General features: G+C 42.1%; 1 protein-coding gene across 1 annotated transcript in view; it reads left to right on the top strand.

Annotated features, from left to right (window-relative positions):
• The window catches only part of ITGA2 (integrin subunit alpha 2), a 113346-nt gene that overhangs the window by 91960 nt on the left and 6832 nt on the right, over nt 1-14554 (top strand). Inside the window, exons 18-27 of the mRNA XM_062211856.1 lie at nt 100-210; nt 947-1029; nt 1451-1592; nt 2916-3008; nt 3839-3915; nt 3997-4080; nt 8534-8636; nt 9942-10052; nt 11681-11785; nt 14164-14277. Of these exons, the coding sequence (XP_062067840.1) occupies nt 100-210; nt 947-1029; nt 1451-1592; nt 2916-3008; nt 3839-3915; nt 3997-4080; nt 8534-8636; nt 9942-10052; nt 11681-11785; nt 14164-14277 (1023 nt within the window). The remainder of the gene's footprint in view (nt 1-99; nt 211-946; nt 1030-1450; nt 1593-2915; nt 3009-3838; nt 3916-3996; nt 4081-8533; nt 8637-9941; nt 10053-11680; nt 11786-14163; nt 14278-14554) is intronic.

The following is a 14554-nucleotide window of genomic DNA, read 5'->3' on the forward strand; positions in this document are numbered from 1 at the left end:
GTTTTCCACTGTAAACGCGTTTGTGGCCATTTTCTTGTTTTAAAGCTGTTGTACCCTAATAAACTGACTGTGCATGTGTGTGTGTGTGTGTGTGTTTAGGAGCCCTCCGACGTTGTGAACTCTTTGGACTTGCACGTGGACATCAGTCTGGAAAACCCAGGCACTAGCCCTGCCCTGGAAGCCTATTCTGAGACTGCCAAGGTCTTCAGTGTAAGTGTGGTTTGCCCTTCCTGGGTTTTCATTGGCAAAGAGTGTTTCACAGTCACTGCAGTAATGTTTGGAAGATACTGAAGACAGTCTCTAAATTCTCAGTTTTCAGGGAGGTGTTTGATCTATCAGGTAAGATGCTGCATTGTGTCACCTGTACCTCTTATCAGAGAGCCTGGGTTTGCTCCCAAATCAAGCTTCCCAGTAGGGAGACCCAGGTTGAGTTCCAAGCCCCAGTTGTTGTAGACATTTGGGGAATGAGCCAGGGGATGGGAGGTATCTCTCTGCCTTCAAAATAAATAAAAATTAAAAAAAAATTTTTTTTCTAAATGAATTATAGAGTTCACTAGTATGTAAGTTCTGTGACAGGAATTTTTGTCTTTATTTTTCACTACCCTATTTCTAGCCCCTAGAGCAGTGCATGGCATACCACATGTTTAATGAATATTTGTTGAAGGGATAAATAAAAATCAAGTACCTTATGGTCACTACCCACTTGAAAATAAATATCTCAATATGTAGGAAGTTCCCATCATATCCACTGCAATCCAGTTCCCCCTAGTCAAAACATTATCTTGAATTTTATATTTATCAATGCTTCTCATTATGATTTTGTTCAACCTGTGTTTGTTCCTAAACACTGCTTGGTCTTGCATGGTTTTGAACTTAGCATAAATGGAATGATGCTCTGCATTGTTAGCACAGAACAAAATGTATGGGATTTCCCCCTGTTTTGTAGATCCCTTTCTACAAAGACTGTGGTGGTGATGGGCTTTGCATCTCGGATCTGGTTCTCAATGTCAAGCAGCTGCCAGCTACCCAGTAAGTCTGACTTGAAAGCTTATGTAAGATGTAGAAATAAAGACATACTGAAATTATTTTATTCAAATAATATTTCTGGAGTTTCTTCTACAAAGAAACATTCATAATAGTAAATGCCTTTAAAAGCAAAGTTTAGGTTCTGCCATCTGCTTAAGTGTAAAGCAGTAAGAAATGTAAAATTATTGTGTTTGGATGGCTCCTATCTCTGTAATGTCATTAAGAGCGATGAAGAAAATCCCGTGGCATTTATTATTTTATTGTCAGTATCATTTTAATATGAAGATAATTCATTAAGCAATTTTCTTAGTATACCAAATCCAGGATTTATTTTTTAAATGAATGATGTTTTGGAATACTGGCCTTTTTATTTTTTTACTTTAAGGCTCCTTTTTCTCTCTCTCTCCTTTTTTGCTTTTAACAGAGAACAACCTTTTATTGTCAGCAATCAAAACAAACGGTTAACCTTTTCAGTAACACTGAAAAATAAAAAGGAAAGTGCATACAACACTAGAATTGTTGCTAATTTTTCAGAAAACCTGTTTTTTGCTTCATCTTCCATGCCGGTATGTGATGGCCCCCTGTGTGTACCGCTGTTGGGTTTCCTACTTATTCTCAAGTCCTGTCTTCCTTACATTTACTCAAATCCCCTTGTTCCTGTAGTTGTTCAGCACATTCAACCCCAGCACGATCACTACTGACTCTGTGACTGCCAACTAGTTAAACCACACGAGGACCCGGTCTGGCTCTGTATCTAGGCCATTTCTGCTTCGAGCCTCGTTCAGTTTTTCCTTCACCCGGGTCCTTGGCCGCGGTAGCCAGACACTCCCGTCACCTTCCCGAGCCATCCGTGTGATGTGGCTGCTGCGTGCTGCACAGATGCCGTGCACTTGCTCAGACAGTCAAGTCCCACAGCTTAGCCCGAGCTTTGCAACCACGTGTCTTACTGCTGCCAAGAGGATGCATTCCAGCAAAGCCAGGTCATCGTGCTGACTTGATCACCAAACCAGCAACACACTTGACCATGAGTGCCCCGGTCCCTCTTCTAACATCAACAATGGAGCGGGGAAAAAAAAGAGAAGGAAACAGCTGAGATTTTCCCAATTAAAAAAGAGTAATAGTTGCATCCAGTTTAAAGTGAACTTAATAAATTTAGAGTTTGACACCAATCCTGACCTTAGTACTTAAACAGCCTGTGGTTCAACTCCCAGCTCCTGCTCCTGATTCCAGGTTCCCGCTAATGTGAACCTTGGGAAATAGCAGCAGTGGCTCCAGGGGTTGGGTCTCTGATGCCCCGGTGAGAAACCTAAGCTGAGTTCCCAGCTCCTGGCTCCAACATAACACATTTCTGGCTGCTGTGGGCATTTGGGGAGTGAGCTAGTGGATGGAGTTTGTTCATTCTCTCTACCCCTCACCAAGCAAATAAAATATAAACATACTGTGCTAATGATAACTTCTTATTTTAAAAAGAAAAAAACCAGAAAACTAAAGGATTACTTAAATTATTAAAAATATATAAACACTGATATGATTTTGTTTCCTTCTCTTAAATACACAAATTTCAAATACATTGAGAGAAAGATATGTACTAAAGATAGTCTTCTAAATATTGGATTAAAACTCATTGTGTTTCTGAAATATAAGAACTACAGTTTCCTTCTGGAAAAGAAGTTCTGTACTAAAGCTCTTCTTTGACTTGTAGGATGTGCTGCTTATCTTTAGAATCAGCAATAATCATACTGGAAACTGGACAGTACAAGACTTTCAAATTTTAGGAAATGATAAACTATTTTAGTGTGAAACCAACCTTATTGCCAAAATATCCCTCTATACCTTCCAATGTGTATGTGCACTCTAATGGATCATTTTTTGTCCTTGGTTGTCTTCAGGTTGATGGAACAGAAGTAACATGCCAGCTTGCTTCATCTCAGAAGTCTGTTACCTGCAACGTAGGCTACCCTGCTTTAAAGAAGCAACAACAGGTACAACTTGCATTCCATACTCACATCCATGCTAGCACCTTCCCAACACCTTAGTTAATTTATTATTGTAGCATCATCTGTGTTGGATATCATCTTTTGATGGGTATCACACAATAATAGGCTATATACTTTGTGGAAGCCTTTTAACATCTTAATATTTTATAAGGTCTCCCTTATGCAATTTATTCCAAAAAGTACATGCAATGGAAAAAGTTCTTTCTGCCTAAATGTGTTGACCAAAGTGCTGTATACAGAATTATAGATACCAGTTTTTTCTTAAGATGTATTTATTTATTTAAACAGGAAGAGGAAGACAGAGAGAGAAAGATAATCTTCCATCCTCTGGTCCATTCCCCAAATGGCCACAATAGAAGGAGTCTGGCAATAGATGGAGCCTGGAACTCCATCTGAATCTCCCAGATGGGTAGTAGGGCCCAAATACTGGGCAGCAACTTCTGCCTTCCCAGGCACATTAGCAGGAGCTGGATCTGAGGTGGAGCAGCTGGGACTTGAACTGGGGCTCCAATATGCTATACTGGCATTGCATGTGGCAGCCTAACCCACTGTGCCACCATGCTGGCCCCTAGAAAACATTTGTTAACACTTGGTAAACAAGTTTCACATCATCACAGAGATTTCCAGTTCAGACATGCATGAGTAACTTGGATGGTCCATTGAGAGTTAAGCTGTCCCTAGAGTGAGCATGCTAAAGCAAGAACAGCTTAAGGTGGATACAATACACAATCAGCTAGGAATGAGTTTTCTTTTATGGGAAACATTTTTCTTCGAGCATGATGCATAAGCTTGACAAATGTTAATTTTGTGTGTAGGTGACTTTTACTGTAAACTTCGACTTCAACCTTCAAAACCTTCAGAATCAGGCATCTGTGAGTTTCCAAGCCATAAGGTAAACACAGTGAAGCCATGGGTTGATGATATCTGGCCTTTAAAATATCTTTAAGTAATTTCCCAGTGTTTGTTTGAACAGTGAAAGCCAAGAAGAAAACCTGGCAGATAATGCAGTCAGCCTCAAAATACCTCTGCTGTATGATGCTGAGATTCACCTGACAAGGTAGGTAAGCAGTGGGGAGCCTAGTACACTGGTCGTGACTACAAAATTGCTGTATATGTACATTCCTAAAGCAAGAATTTGGATCAATACATCTCAACTTGTGAACTAAAACAGAAGTCCAAGGGCTTGGCACGGTAAGCTGCCACCTGTGACACTGGCCTCCCATACTGTAGCACATGTTCAAGTCCTGGCTGCTCTACTTCCAATCCAGCTCCCTGCTGATGTGCCTGGGAAGGCAGCAGAAGACGGCCTAAGTGCTTGGGCCCCTGCCACCCAGGATGGAGCTCCAGGCTCCTGGCTTCAATCTAGCCCAGCACTGGCCGTTGGGGCCATATCGGGAGTAAATCAGCGGATGGGAGATTCTTCTCCCTCCCTCCCCTGACAATGGCTTAGTCCATCTGCCTTTCGAATAAAATAAATAAATCTTTAAAAAAGAAATAGAAGTCCACAGGCAAGTTTGACTCTAGGACAACCTTGAGTGACTGTTTAAGTTTATTGACTGTGAATGGCATTGCAAAGACAGAGGAATTATTCTTTGGCCATGTGCCACAGGGAAGCTCCTCTATCAGCCCTTAGAGGAGCTGCAAACTCTCTGAGATGTGAAAACAGAACTCTGAGAGTCGCCACACTTTCTTCTCACCGCCTACTTCCCAATGTCCACATGAAAGCTCAAGCAGTTCCCCCGTTAGGTTATTCAAGCCCCAAGCATAATGCTTTGCACAGAGTAATTCCCAACCAATACTGTATATGGTCACAGGTTAAATCGTCAGATACTGGAAGTAGATCCAGTCTAGTTTCTGGGTGGAAAATGAACAGTTGCAGTTTTCTTCCATCCAGGAGGAAGCGAGGAATTTTCCAGAGGGAGTCATCCATGAAGAAACACTTGATTCCCTCTTCTTGCTTGTTCAAAGCTAAACCTGAGAGCAGTGGGCAAAGTGATACTGGCCGGTATCACTGTCCTAAATTGTGGACAGAAATGGGTGACTTGGGAAGTGGGTAACTTACAAATACTAAAGGCATTAATAGACTGCTTTAATCTTAACTCACAATTGGAAGTGAGGCAAGTTCATGGCACAGCCATGGAGCACAGCTGTGCCAGTGTGTGGGCTGCAGGCAATGCCCATCTCCAGCCTGGGTCCCAGACATCTCTACCTACTGAAGCCTTGTGCTCATTCCTAGCTAAATCAATGACCCCTGGAAAATACACGGCAGCATTTTCCCAAGTTCAGGGACAGGTTGCTCTAACTTCCAGCATATCACCCCAGCTGATCACTGAGCAAAAAGAGAAAGGAAAATATGCCATCATGTCTAGAGCCTGAGCCACATGAGCAAAGATGAGAGGAATGCTGCTGTGTCCAGTGTGCTGTGAACAGCACAGGCAGAAACAGAATCCAGCCCAAGCCATCCATCCCTGAAAAATCAATCAGGAACATCAGATGTCAAAGGACTCCCAGTTGCTAAAATAAGTAATTGAAAACAAATGCAACCAAAGAGCTTGCTCTTACCACATTACCTGAACTACTCACTGATGTTTCCTCTCCTTGGATGTCTTTTGTTGATACAGCTTTTTTACGGTTTCACACTTCCACTAATTTTTTTTCAGATACTTTAACAAAAAAATAAACAAAATTCATTTTCCTAGCATCTTAGCCACATATTTTTCTAGTAGTAACTTAGATTCTAATACATTGTAATATTTTTTAAGCAGAATTAAAATTTTAATGCAAAGAATTATAAAGAACAAATGCTAAAATGATTCCCAATGCTATCACCAAGGTATGTGCTATCAATACCTTTTATAAAAGAAAAGTATGGCCACTGTTGTGCTATAGTGTGTTAAACCACCACCATGATACCAGCCAGTTGGAGTCCCAGCTGCTCCACTTCCAATCCAGCTTCCTGCTAATGTGCCCAGAAAAGCAGAGGAATATGGCCCAAGTGCACAGGCCTGGCACCCACATAGGAGACCTGTATGGAGTTCCAGGCTCCTGGCTTCTGCCTGGCCTAGGCCTGACCACTGCAGCCATTTGTGAGTGAACGGCAGATGGAAAATCTTTCTCTCTGTCTCTCCCTCTGTCTCTTGTTTCTCAAATAAAATCTTCAAAAAAATGAAAAGCACAAAAGGTACATGTACAGAAAATTTGAATGTTACAGAAAGATACAATAAAAGTGAAGTTACCTCTGCCCCCCTCCCCACACACAGTCAGTCATTTTCAGAATTGTCTTGAAGGTACAGGGTTTGTTTATCCACCAGGATATATGCATGTAACACAAATGGGTAGTGGTAAAATACTCTTCTATACCTTTTTATGTACTCTTAGAAAAGTTTTCTTATCAAGCATGCATATTTAGCTTATTCTGTTCTTGGCTGGGTCATTCCAACATTAGTGAGAGATTATTTTGCATTTTTATTTTGTTTAAACATTCTATGCCATGCAAAGAAACAAAATTTAACACAGATCTTTACAAACTTTTGAAAAAGGTTATGTTGATTCCTTAGCAACCACTCTGATATGTATGAATGTGCAGTATAAATATGACGGGTAGAAACAGACAGTGATTAGAATTACTTCTGAAGCAAGATCCCCTGGCTGTATATATATTGATGAACACTTAGGGAATTTAAGGAACACTTAAATAACTTAAATAACAGATGAGAAAATGTCAGAACATATTGATCAATTTAGAAATTGTCATTTTTAGGTGCTCACACAAAAATCTCTGGAAAGCAAAGCAAACTATTCTGGCACACACAGCCAGGTTTCTGTTTCAAAGCCAAGTCACTTTTCCCATTTTCCATGTAAGGCTGACAGCTCACTGTTTCCTCTCATATACATAACCTTGACCACATCTATTTAAGTCTCCCTATGACATATTTTCCTTTTGAGACTTTGGAAATTTTTTTTTTAAGCCTAAAAAAGAGAAGGACAAAGTTTTAGGAAGGAAACAATTTTATCTTGGGAAATGTCCAGTCTATTTTTTAAGGAAATATAATAAATATCCTATAATGAAGATAAATTGTCCATAAGATTTTTTAAAGATTTTTTGAAAAATTTATTTCAAAGTTGGAGGGAGAGACAGATCTTCCATCTACTGGTTCATTCCTCAAATGACCACAATGGCTACAGCTGGGCCAGGCTTAAGCCAGGAGCCATGTACTTCATCTGGGTCTCCCACATGGATGCAGGGGCCCAAGCACTTGGGCCATCTTCTGCTGCTTTTCCAGGTGCACTTAGCAGGGAGCTGGATCAGAAGTGTAGCAGCCAGAACTAGAACCAGCGCCCATATAGGATGCTGGCATTGCAGGTGGCGGCTTTACTTGGTGTGTAGTGCTTCTTAGACTCCTACCCCTACCACCCATTCCTCTACCCCCCAACCACAGAAGCTGCCCTGGTTGGAATCCAGCCTTGAGGCCTCAGAAATGAATGAGAACATAGGAGGGTCCCCAGTTTCATTCCAGTCTGAGTAATCCTATGGGGGTTCCTCTGACCTAGTATCATTTTGTGGGAAGACCTTAATCAGCAATGCCTTTAGCTCTAGTTTAAAGAAAGAGATCTCTCATGCATCTGAAAGGTGGTCTCTACCCCACGGATCCCACCAACTGCAATTCAGATGCACACCATTAGCATGGGCTTGGAACCACAGAAGGATAGGAAGAACAAATAACTTAAAAAAAAAAATGGCCTGTCTCATAGGAACTAATATCCAATATTCTTTCCCTGTGTTTCTTGCACACCAAGTAGAGAATCCCTGGCTTATGAACCCATTCATCCAATCAGCAAGGACCTGGGTGTCCACTGTTAGCACACAAGGCAATAAAGCAGCAGTCTTAAGATGAGTTTCCCCACCAGTTCTAAAGTAACACTTTTGTATTTACTTTAGAGATGTGATAACTTGTAAACACATATCACAGAACCTCAAGAGAAAGACTAGGAAGGGATATGTTTTGAAAGGAAGTTTAGTCTTAGGAACATTCTTTGGCCCATAAGCCCATAACATCATTAGTTTTCATGTAGTGCTTTTATAATTAAATGGTTTTACTTGTAATCTAGAAGATACTAAAGAAACAGGAAGCTTTAATAACAACAGCAGAGGTGGGCATTGCAGTGCAGGGGGTTAAACCACTGCCTGAAATGCCCACATCCCAAATGGAAGTGCTATTCCTCCACTTCTGATCCAGCTCCCTGCTAATGCGGCCTGGGGGGAAGTGGATGATGGTTCAAGTGCTTGGGCCCCTGTCACCCATGTGAGAGACCCGTATGAAGTTTTGAATGCCTGGTTCAGCCTGGCCCAGCACTGGCTACTGCAGACATCTGGGGAGGGAACCAGCAGGTAGAATATCTGACTCTACATCTCTCTCTGTCACTCTGCCTGTCAAATGGATGAAAATAAGAACTTTTTAAAAATAACAGTAAAACTAAAATGTTTGGCTTTCTGAACAATCACCCAACAGATCCACCAACATAAATTTTTATGAAGTCTCTTCAGATGGGAATCTTCCTTCCATCGTGAACAGTTTTGAAGATATTGGTCCGAAATTCATCTTCTCCCTAAAGGTTGGTAAGCTTCTCATAAGAAAGGCAAATCAAGAGGAAGGGGAAAGAAAAAATGAGCCTGGTAAGAGGAAGAAAATAGTACACCAGTGGATATCAAACTTGAGTGTACATGCAGGTCATCTGGAGATCTTGTTAATGCACAGATAGCTAGGATTCATCTATATAGTTTCTGATTCAATAGGTCTGGGGTAAGTCTGAGTCAAAAATGTACATTTCTAACAATTTTCCAGGTGACACTCATGCTGCTGGTTCCCATTTCATACCTTGAGCACCACAAAGTAGACCATCAATAAATCTTACTGGGTTTTGTTCATAGTGATATGTCTTGGGTAAGGGTAACTGTGATATCTGGAAGGCAGATGTTCAATATTAATGAGATATAGAGACCATTTCTGTTTGGGATGTATGCATTGGTATACAAATAAGGGTTTTGTACAGGTAGTAGCATAACCCAAAGTATATTACTATTCATCAGTAAGTATTATAATGTCTCAGTTATTATCAGTTATATACACAGAAATAATTAGATAAACTTTGGACAATAAAAAGCAAATTCATCCACTACCCTAAGGCAGTACCATTGTACTATTTTACATTTCCTGCTCATCTGTTATAAGACTGTAACCCTACTATTTTTTTTAATCTTAAAAGAATCTTGATTTGTTATCCAAAAGTGGAATTTATAAACTATGATATCTGACAACTGCATTCTTTAATAGGAGATTTAATCGATTTATAATAACACAATAACATTATAGAGAGTATAATATCAGCCATCACATCAATTGATTTACATGCTACTCCTATTTAATTCCTAGATCAGTAATGAGGTTGATACGATTATTCCTAGGGTCATTATAAAATAATTTGACAATCAGGAGGGCATAAGCACTGCAGAATCGAAGTTCCATGAGTAACAATTGATGCACCAGGGCACACTTACTGAGTTTTGGATCCAGTTTCTTCTACAAAGACTGGAGCACAGAGGGGTTGAGTTGCTTCCCCAAGCCACATTGCTAGTCAGTGGCAGGGTGGGACCACACCCTACAACCCACCTCCACAGGTAGCATTTTCAATCATGTATACCATGTTTATCAAGTCACCAATTATTCCTCATTAAAATTACAGAGGGTGAGGTTATTTTCCATTAAGGAGACTCCGAGGCCTAACGTGTGATGATAAGGCAGTAGTCACCTCCAGAGAAACTCGATTTTGCCACTTTGTGGTTGACCCTAGTCAACACAGGGGTTACTGACCACTTGCCTTGCATCATGTCGTGATTCCAGCATGGGTTTCCATACACAGGTAACAACAGGAAGTGTCCCTGTAAGCATGGCATCTGTGATCATCCACATCCCTCAATACACCAAAGAAAAGAATCCACTGATGTACCTGACGGGAGTGCACACAGGACAGGTAAGGATGACAAAGTGGGCTGAAAAAAACGCATTGTTCAGGATGGAAATAATACATGAGGTTATTATCATGTCTGACATTTGCACGTGGCAGACAGAAGATAACCCTGCCGTATCATGAATGCCAATCGGCTGATTTAATTAGTTAATTGCATATTAAAAAGCACGGTATTGTTACAGGAAGAGAAATGTCTGTGTCTAGGGATTTACAAATGGCAGAAATTATTCCAAAAGCCCTGTTTTGCCAAGTGAAGTTCTGGCTGTCGGGGCTCTGTGAGGAGAAAAGGGAGTCAACTTGGAAGTGAGTCTATAGAAGGAACATAGTAGGTCTACACAGCTGCAGTTAGTAGCTGGTCGCTGTGGTTTCAGTGTTTATCTCCTACTAAGCTCAAGCTGAAACGTTGATTGCCTTTGTATCAGTGTTAGGAGGTTGGGGCCTTAAAGAGGTGGTTGGGCCATGAGGGGTCCTTGTCAAGGATGGGATTGGTGTCCTTACAAAAGGGTATATTGGGCTCCCTGTTTCCCCCGGTCCCCCTGTGACCTTTACCCTTGGAATGATGTAGCCAGAAAGCCCTCACCAGCTGCCAGCACCTTGGTTTTGACTCCCAGCTTCTAGAATTGTGAGCCAATAAATGTCCATTCATTACAAATTACCATTCTCAGTGTCTGTTAGAGCAGCACAAAACAGACCTAGGACTCTGGTCTTCAAGCAGCCAGCCTGGACTTTGCAGGTGGCAATACTCCACCCTGGCTCTTCATTTAAATGAGCTGAGTCTTTTAAGTAACAATGTTGCCCAGCCCCACCCAGGGCAAGGGAGAATGTCCAGGGGTAAGGCCCTAACACCAGAACTTTTCTTTATGAGCTCCTCAGGTATTTCCAATGTGCAACCTGACCCAAGGAGCACTGTTCTGGTGAGAACCCTTGACATTGGCTTATCCTTGGTCTACCACTTGGCAGGTCTACAACAGTGTAATTCTTGCAGTGAGTAAAGGGGACTAGACAAGATCAATCTCACTAAACTAAAGCAACTCACATTCTATTATTACTGCAAATCTGTCTCATCACATAAGAACCTACCCCATCTCATCAAGTCACATCAAAGGATTGAGTACTCCAGGGTTTATTTAATGGTTACAGGCAGCGTGGCCTGGTCAGCACCAGTGAAGAGAGGCTAAAAACCCCTCCTCTTGGCTGGCGTCGTGGCTCAATAGGCTAATCCTCCTTTTGCGGCGCTGGCACACCGGGTTCTAGTCCCGGTCGGGGCACCGATCCTGTCCCGGTTGCCCCTCTTCCAGGCCAGCTCTCTGCTGTGGCTCCAGGGAGTACAGTGGAGGATGGCCCAAGTGCTTGGGCCCTGCACCCCATGGGAGACCAGGATAAGCACCTGGCTCCTGGCTTCGGATCAGTGCGGTGCGCCGGCCATTGGAGGGTGAACCAACGGCAAAGGAAGACCTTTCTCTCTGTCTCTCTCTCACTGTCCACTCTGCCTGTCAAAAAAAAAACAAAAACAAAAAAACAAAAACAAAAAAAACCTCCTCTTTTCTAGTATCTAGCTCGGGATTCCCTAACATGTCAGGAGCATCAGAGTGTTTTGCTTCCTAAATCTGATCAAGCATTCTTCTTTGTAGGCTGGAGACATCAGTTGTAATGGAGAAATAAATCCACTGAAAATCGGACAAATACCTGCTTCTGTATCTTTCAAGAGTGAGAATTTCCGGCACACAAAAGAATTGGTGAGGACAGGTTAAGTGTGAAAGTTTCTTCAAGTGATTCGTTGTTTCTCTTACCTGGAATCAAGGCTCCTTTTCTCTCACCACCTGATAACACAGAGCTTTCTCATCTCACCTTGATGGCTTGCATGAATTGTGATTTAGAAAACACTTCTAACGCTCAAGTCTAGGTTTTGGACATTGTAAAATTCATGTTTGGAGTTCCTGACATCAGAAGGGCTCCTGCAATTTCCATGTTTCTGTGTTGTGTGCTTTGGGAACATCACAAAGATCTGTGAGGGACTGGGTATGTGAGGCCCCGAACATCCTCCTTCCAAGACAAGTGTTTGGTGTGATGGTTAAGACACCACTTGGGATGTTCGCCTCCTATGTTGGAGCGTCTGGGTTTGAGTTCCAGCTCACCGCTAATGTGCACCCTGAAGGGCAGCAGGTAATAGTTTAAGTAGTTGGATCTCTGCCACCCATATGGGCAACCCAGATTGATTTCCAGGCTCCTAGCTTTAGTCTGGCCCAGCCCCAGTTGATGTAGGCACTTGGGGAATGAACCAATGGATGGAAAATTCTCTCTGCCTCTCAAAAAAGTAAATAAGAAACTTCAAATCCCTCTTCTACATCACCACTGGTATCTTTTATTATCTGCTAAATATGTTCCTCTTCTATTTTCCAATAATTTTTTTATCTCCTATTCCTAAGATGTACACTCTTCTTTGGGAAACAGACTAATCTAGCAGGTGCTTGCCCAATTAAGTATTCAAGTAAGTCAGCAGTCCATAAATTCTAAAGAAAGCACAATGTTAAAATTATCCTTGTCATCTCTGAGCAAAACTGTTTTGTAAAAAGTGGTGGAAATAGGAAAACAGGAGAATAAAATTTCTCCCTTAAAGTATATTAATTTACAGATATTTGTAGATACGTGTGTGCTGTTATATAAAGAAGTCATGAGAAACTTGGCATCTGACATAGGCCAGTACCTCATACATTTTTTAAAAACAGACTTGTTACAATGTTTATTCACTGTTTTTCAATTTATTTGAGTGAGGGAGAGAGAGAGCACCCTTCCATCTGCTGGTTCACTCCCCAAATGCCCACAACAGCCAGGCCTGGACAAGACTAAAGCCAGGAACCCAGAACTCAATCCAGGTCTATGACTTGGGTGGCTGGGTCCCAAGTATGTGAGCCATCATCTGCTGACTCCCAGAATACCCACCAGGAGGAAGCTGGTCAGAAGTGCAGGAGCCAGGACTCCAGCTAGGCACTCTGATGTCAGGTGTCGCTGTCTCAAGCAGCACCTTAACCACAATGCCAAACACTTGCCCTAGACTTTAGAAAAGTTTTAGGTTCACAGCAGAATTGAATGGAATCTACAGAAGTTTCCCAGATACTTCTTGTCCCTAAATATCCATGGCCTCCTCCACTATCAAAAGGTTAAACCAGAGGGCAACATTTGTTGTAATGAATGAGCGTACCACTGACACATCATTATCACCCCAAATCCACAGTTTGCATCCTAGTTCACTGGTGGTATAAAATCCACACTCTGGATCCTCATAAATGTATACTGACGTGTGTCTGCAGTTATGGCACCAGAGAATGTGTTCACTGCCCTAGGAATTCTCTGCTCCACTGTTCATCCTCTGTCCCCTGAGAACTGCTGATCTCGTACCACAAACTGTTTTTTAATATTTATTTGAAAGGCAGAGTTGCAGAGGCAGAAAGAGAAAGAGAGGTCTTCCATCCTCTGGTTCACTCCCCAAATGGGCCCCAACGGCTGGCGTTGGGCCAATCTGAAGCCAGGAGCCTGAACTTCTCCCGTGTCTCCTACATGGGCACAGGGGCCCAAGCACTTAGGTCATTTTCAACTGCTTTCCCAGGCCATAACAGAGCTGGATCGGAAGAGGAGCAGCCGGGACTTGAACCACTGCCCATATGAGATGCCGGTACTGCAGGCAGCAGCTTTAACCGCTATGCCATAGTGCCAGCCCCTCAACATTTTTTTAATCAGAAATTAATCTTTTTTCGTTATGCTTAATGACTATTTTGTGTATGTCCAATAATTGATGAGTATATTGTTGATAAGCATCATTTTTTGTTTCTACTCTCAAATAGTATAACAGGCTTGGTGCACTTTGTGCCACATATTTCTGATGATACATACAGACAGGAAATGGCAGGGGCAAGGGGGTATGCACATTTTACACTTCAAGACATAGTACCAAGATCCCAGATGAATAGATATGAGCTCTAATAGTTCATGAGATTGCCTGTTTGCCTAGATCTTTTCTAGCCAGGGGGTTTATCTGTCTTTGTGAAATGTTAGCACTTATGGTTTTAAACCCATGCCAACCCTCTCTCTCCTTTTGCTACTGACTTCAACCTGAAAGAACTGCAGAACTGCTTCCTGTAGTAATGTCACCTGCTGGCTAAAGGACCTCCACGTGAAAGGCGAGTACTTCATTAATGTGTCTACCAGGATTTGGAACTGGACTTTTGCAGCAGTAAGTATCAGCTTTATTGGCCGGGTCTATCAACAGCAAGGAAATGTAAGGCTGCATTGTGGAGAAAATCTCATGTTTTGACAAAATTCATATTTCGGCTACTACCAGCAGTGCCCAGATAAGCCAGAGCAGGAAAGCAGCTTGTTTTCATCCTGTCCTAGTGCTCGCCCGATCTGGCCACGCCTCAGTCACCTGTGGTGCTTATGATACAATCTGCTTCTGAGGTTCCGTGCAGACCTATGACATCACGATGGTGTCAAGATCAGCTGCTTTTGAT

This window comes from Lepus europaeus, chromosome 15 (assembly GCF_033115175.1).
Source record: "Lepus europaeus isolate LE1 chromosome 15, mLepTim1.pri, whole genome shotgun sequence".
In the NCBI taxonomy this organism is placed as follows: domain Eukaryota; kingdom Metazoa; phylum Chordata; class Mammalia; order Lagomorpha; family Leporidae; genus Lepus; species Lepus europaeus.